General features: G+C 48.1%; 2 protein-coding genes across 2 annotated transcripts in view; both read right to left on the reverse strand.

Moving 5' to 3' along the window:
* Positions 1 to 2,286, reverse strand: part of LOC118738729 — a 4,291-nt gene extending 2,005 nt beyond the window's left edge. The window contains exon 1 of the mRNA XM_036469662.1: positions 265 to 2,286. Coding sequence (XP_036325555.1) covers positions 321 to 2,240 — 1,920 coding nt within the window. The 5' untranslated portion in view covers positions 2,241 to 2,286 and the 3' untranslated portion in view covers positions 265 to 320. The remainder of the gene's footprint in view (positions 1 to 264) is intronic.
* Positions 2,287 to 2,504: 218 nt separating this feature from the next.
* LOC118740011 lies at positions 2,505 to 5,124 on the reverse strand. Its single transcript, XM_036471510.1, has 2 exons — positions 2,689 to 5,124; positions 2,505 to 2,540 (listed from the first exon to the last, which is right to left on the reverse strand). The coding sequence occupies exons 1-2, from the start codon at positions 5,122 to 5,124 to the stop codon at positions 2,505 to 2,507; spliced, it is 2,472 nt and encodes an 823-aa protein (XP_036327403.1).
* Positions 5,125 to 6,339: the final 1,215 nt, after the last annotated feature.

A 6,339-nucleotide genomic window follows, 5' to 3' on the forward strand; every position in this document is an offset into this window, starting at 1 on the left:
TGTAGCGTCGTGAGATCAAAAGGCGATGAAATATAATAGTGCCGGATGGCCTGGTAACAACTATTTATTTCTGTAGGAAAAAATGTACATGAATTTAATACAACATATAAAATGACCAAATTTACGAACACTACAAATATACTCACCGCAGTTTGCGCCCTTCCTCTGCTATATTCACGACACTACTAAATTTATCATTCGCAAGTGCAGCGAATGGAACAAAAGGAAGTTCGAAAACAGCGATGAGCTTACATCGATGAATATTTAACGCGTCAGGGATGGGCGTTTTGCAACACCCCCACCCCCGTGAATCACTCAGATTAACTAGATTCTATGTTCAAAACGGCCAGCTTTGATGTTGGACGGCGAAGCACCCCGGTGTTTGTCCTGACGTCTGCTCTTCTGATCTCGCCATCAGCACCCCGGTAGACATTCTCAACCACACCCCGGCACCACTGTCGCCTTGGCATATTCGGGTCACAAATGAATACAAGATCGCCCACATTCAATGGTTTCGACGGTGTGCACCACTTAGCTCGCCTTGTCAAATCGGGCAAATATTCGACGACCCAACGTTTCCAGAATCGGTCGCGCAGCTGCCGTGCAATTCTCCACTGTTTCCGCAATGTCCATATTTTCTCATCCTGCTGCCCTATACAAGGCGTTTGCATCGTATTCGGCGACCCCAACAAAAAGTGGTTTGGGGTAAGCGGCTCCTCTTGATCGACCGAGATCGGCATGTGAGTAAGAGGCCTCGAGTTGACTATGTTTTCCGCCTCTACGATGACGCTTTGCAAAGTATATTCGCGGGGAGCAACTTCTTTCAACGTGTGACTTAGAACCCGCTTTACGCAGCGCACCATGCGCTCCCATATACCGCCTTCCGATGGATTCTGGGAGCAATTAAAAATCCACCCAATACCCTTTGATGACAGTTCATTGCTAACACGCTCGCAGTCGAACACCTCGTCAAACCGCTTTGCCTCTTGATCTGCGCCAACGAAGTTCTTACCGTTGTCGCTCCGTAAACGCACAGGGACACCTCGTCGATTAATAAAGTTCCTTATTGCTAGGATGCAGGCGTCGGTGGACAAGTCATAAGCCCCCTCCAGATGTATCGCGCGGACCGTAAGGCAGGTGAAAAGAGCTACCCACCGCTTTTCTGTACGCCGACCAATAGTGACCTTCAGAGGGCCGAAGTAATCCAACCCGGTGTAGCTGAACGGTCTGACGTACGGTGTCAATCGATCCTGAGGGAGCGGACTCATAATTGGCGTAGCTGGTTTGGAACGCAATACTTTGCATTTCATGCAGCCAATAACAACCCTCCGCAGGACTTGTCTCAAGTTCAAGACCCAACATTTTTGCCTTATTTCTCCAATTGTTGCTTCTATGTTCTGGTGCTTCATTTTACAGTGGTAATGCGCGACGATCAACACAGTGACGCGGTGCTTTGGTGGCAACACAATTGGGTGTATAGCAGAGAGCGGTAACCAGCTGGCAGCTTGGATCCTACCACCTACCCTTATAACCGATTTCCCATCCAAGTACGGCAGTAAATTGTAGATTGGACTTTCCTTTGACACCATTTGTCCATCTTTTAGTTGTTTCACTTCCACACCGTATACTGCAGACTGAGCTTGGCGACACAGATAAGCTTCGGCCGCATCGACTTCGCTTGAGGTCAATCCGTAGTCACCCCCACTCGATATTATACGTCGGGAACGATCAATAAACCTCAACATCCAAGCCGTTGTTCTTTTCAACCTAGGGTACGAGGAAAATCGACTAAAATCAATTAAAACATAGGTATTCGTTAGGAAAACGCTAGTTGGTCGAATTTCTTCGTCGCTGTCATTTTGATTGTTCGCAGTGACCGAGGCACGTGGCCATGACTCCACTGGCATTGACAAAAACGATGGACCCGAGAACCAGCGCGAAGATGGATCAACATCTATTTGGCTTGTTCGGCGTGTCGCAATATCGGCCACATTTTCTTTGGTGGGCAGCCACTTCCAATCAGTCGGCTCGGTTGTTGAAAGGATCTCCGCTATTCGATGCGCCACATATGGCTTATATTTTCGATGCTTCGAATTTATCCAATTGACTACAGTTGATGAGTCACTCCAAAGAATTCGTGAGGAAACTGCAAGCCGATGCTCATCGAGAACTGTTTGTGACAAACGTGTTCCAAGTACCGCTGCTTGAAGTTCAAGCCTGGGTATGCCTATTAGTTTCATGGGCGCGCATTTTGACTTCGCGCATATAAGTGAAACTTTGGCGATTCCATCAGCAGTAACATACCTCCAGTAACACACAGCGGCAAAGGCCTCCTCGCGTCGACGAAAACGTGCAGCTGCAAACTCTTTGGCGTACCCTCCTTGAAGTAAAAACGTTGTATTCTGACCGCAGCTGCTCTCCGCACTTCTCTCTGCCAGTTCCTCCAAGCCGAAGTAATATCATCAGGCAGGGGCTCATCCCAAATGATCTTGCGTCGCCAAACTTCACGCATTATGATCTTGGCTCCCACTACCAGATGACTTAAAAATCCCAATGGATCAAAAATGAACATAACGTAACTAAGTACTTCTCGCTTCGTTGGTGGCCTGCTTCCACTGATGACTTCAGCTTCCAGTCGAGCTCGTATCTAAACGTATCATCTTGAGGTTGCCAAAACAATCCAAGTACCTTTTCAGCTGCAGGATTCTTTACGTGAAAACAGCTGCTAATGCTTCTCGCATCGACATCAGTTCCAAGCGCTTTTAATACAGTAACTGAATTGGATATATATCCACGCATTTGGAATCCGGCTGCTTCATGGATTTTGGACACTTGCTTTGCTATGCTGACTGCCTGCTCGACTGACTCGAAGCTGTCCACAAAGTCATCAACGTAGTGGTACTTCACTATAGACTCCACTGCGCGAGGGAAGCGGTCTGCGTATTCCTGAGCGTTTAACATCTTAACGAATTGTGCCGCACACGGGGAGCAGGCAGCACCGAAAGTCATAACCTGCATCTCATAAATCTCTGGTGGTTTCTTCTCATCTTCTCTCCACAGGAACCTCTGCGAGCATCTATCTTCGGGCCGGACGTAAATTTGGTGGAACATCTCCATTATGTCTCCACATACGGCGACTGGCCCGGTACGAAAATTAAAGAGCACTGAAGGCATCGGCTGATACTCTTGCGGCCCTTTGAGCAAACTTCCATTAAGTGACGCACCCCCGACTGATGCAGCTGCATCAAACACAAGGCGCAATTTCCACGGCTTGTTAGGGTTAACAACCGCGAAATGGGGCAGGTACCATAGTCTTGGGTTTTCAGTTTCGCTCTCAGCTGGTGTCAGCTTCCGCGCGTATCCTCTCGCAATATAGTGCTGTATTATGACTTTATATGCTGCTGCGAACGTATGGTTCCTTTTAAATTTACGCTCAATACCCAACAATCTGTTTTCAGCCATCCGGTAACTGTCAGGCAGTTTGACGCAGTCAGTTTTCCAAACGAGTCCTGTTTGAAATTTCCCCTTTATACGAAACGTTGTTTGCTTTAGTATGCGCTCAGCACGTGCGTCTGCAGCACTCTTTACGACTGGTGCAGAACGCACTCCAAAGCTGTCGATGTCAAAATATTCTTCAACCAAACTATGCAAATCGCTTACCTCCTTTATATGTAGACATGCTGCGTTTGACGCAACGCTCTTCCCGGTCGGACCGAAGACCACCCAACCAAGCTCCGTGTTGGCTGCATACGGGCCTCGATCTTCCAACTGCATTGTTACGGATGGTAAACCTAAATGACAATGATCCAACCCGATGAGTATCTTTGGAGTGACGTTGGAAAAAGGCATAGGCATGTTGGGCAAATCGCGAGTTGCCACTCCACGTAGGGCACTGCTACTGAGGCTTTGTACTGGCAGATTAAGGTTCGGTAAAGCATAAACGTGGCGCAATCTGTGACGTTTAGTTAAGCCCTTACCGCTGATTTCCAGATCAACAACCGTGGCAGCTTCCTGGGCAGTTCTTCCACCAAACCATTGCATATTCAAATCGTATTCATGGCCACCGATACCTAGCTTTTTCAGAAGTCCCTGGTCCATCATAGTGATGGACGATCCTTCATCCAACATCGCGAATGTCTCAACTCGGTAACGCTGCCCATATAACGTTACTGGCAAGACGCGAAATAAGAGCCCTTGTTGCTTAGTTGAATTTGAGGAGCAGCTTAGCATTGACTCCATCACGTTGGTGGTACCTACCAACTGTTGTTCTCGTCGTTGTGTGACAGTTGCACTGGCGGCGCTGCTAGGCTCGTGCAAAAGTTTGTTGTGCTTGCGCTGACAACCATCGCCCATGCACAATGTACGACTACGGCAATCGCGTGACGAATGACCGCTTCTCAGGCACGAAAAACACAGCCGGTTCTGCTTTGTTTGAGCCCACCTGTCAGCCACACAGGAATCTACGAATTTCTTGCATACACTAATTTTGTGATGTCCTTTACAAATCGGACACCTGGCAGCGGTTTGGGATTCCCTGGAATTGTTTTCCATCGCATGAAGGACTACCCGTCGACGACTATCAATATCTTGCAGAGTACAAACCAAATTTGCTAAATCGCTAAGCCAGTTGCTAAAGTCAACAACAGTTGGATATGGTTTGATCGTAGCGGCATATCTGGCCCAATCCATTCTTTTACTAATGGGCAGCTTGCTAATCAACTCTTCTAAAAGCGTTGGATTTGAAAGATGTTGAAATCCATCCACCGACTGTAGAAAGATAGATAAATTCTTAGTCTTCGTTGCGAACGGAATAAGCTTTTCAATAGCTGACTCAGAAATCGGACCTATTTCTTTCAGTTGTCGAAGCTGGCTGCGTATCAACCCCTCCGGTCGACCAAATCGAAATTTTAGTTGCTCCATGACAGCGTTTACGTTATCCGGGTGGATCAACAATGACTTCACCACTTCTCTGGCTTCTCCCTTTAGGCATTTCAGTAGGCGTTGATTATTTTCCAGGTTGGTGTAACCGTAGGCGGCAGTTGATTGCATATATGCATTTGAAAACAATGGGCAGTCCTCCGCATGACCACTAAATTCGGGTAAGTCTTGAACTTTACGCGGCATTTAATAATTGCCAGCAGTAACTAGCGATTGCGGTGTGTGTATTCTGTTTACAAACGAATCTGCACTCGTTTCTATTGAAGGCGGTCGGCATGGCAGTGCACTGAAAACAACATTTGACCGGCAACCGTCATTAAGGTTAGGCAGTGTTGTTGTTGCCGGCTGCGAAGCAATTGTGTATATGTGTGCTGGCGAAAGACCTGACAAAGACAACGATTGGACACCGTTTTCGCTATTTGACTGACTATAAGGCGCGGGATTGTAAAGACTATTTGGAACCGTTGGCACGACGGACTGCCCGTTATAACGGGCGCTTTCATCGAACAATCGAGATTGGTTGTCACTAACCAGCTGTACTTGTGCGTCTCGAAGCTGGTTTTCTAATGCATGTATTTTTTCAAATAAGAGACTCACCTGTTGTGCGGAGATGGTGCTGTTACCGTTTTCCGAACTGGCAGTCCGAGACGTAGCGGTGATATGCTCGGTGCATGTGACTGCGGAATTGCTCGCAATGGGCATGGCAATAGCTGACGAGATGGCGGAGCTTATGGTGTTTGGGGGAGTGAACACGGTTGCGGCCGTATGGGCAGTAGGTATGGCGGCTGATATGGTTGTTACGGCTGCGACGGCATGGGCAGCTGACATGTACCCTGAGTGTGTGGCGACATTGGTTGAAAGCGTGGTCATTGGGGTTGTGGTCGTTTGGGCAACAGGCATAACCATCGATGCTGCGGCGGCTTTGTCGGCATTTGTGGTGGCGATAAATTGACTTACCAGGGGTGTGGTGGTTCCGGCAGAAACTGCTGAGAATGAGGCTACCGGTGGAGGGATGACGTTGGTAGTGGTCATGGCGGCCGTTAATGTGGCTCCTGGGGGTGCGGCGGCAGGTGCAACAGACATCGTCATTAGCGCTGCGGCGGCGTTGGCAGCTGTTGAACTCATATCGCTAGGTTTTTGAGACAATTCCCGCGTTGTTTCTTGCTGAATGCGACTGCTGCGTCTCGGTGGACTATGCTTCATCGGCATTCTGCTCACCCTGTAACGTCCGTTGGTTTTAGCTCACAATGATTACTACCGCTGGCTACGGTTTTGCAAGTCGACCGTTATGTCGCTGGCTGCGACAACTTGCTTGTGAAAATATAGTGCGATTTAACGCACTGCGAAATAAAGCTGTAGCGTCGTGAGATCAAAAGGCGATGAAATATAATAGTGCCGGAT

This window comes from Rhagoletis pomonella, unplaced genomic scaffold (genome assembly GCF_013731165.1).
Source record: "Rhagoletis pomonella isolate Grant_MI unplaced genomic scaffold, Rhpom_1.0 Rhpom_scaffold_00005, whole genome shotgun sequence".
Lineage (NCBI taxonomy): Eukaryota > Metazoa > Arthropoda > Insecta > Diptera > Tephritidae > Rhagoletis > Rhagoletis pomonella.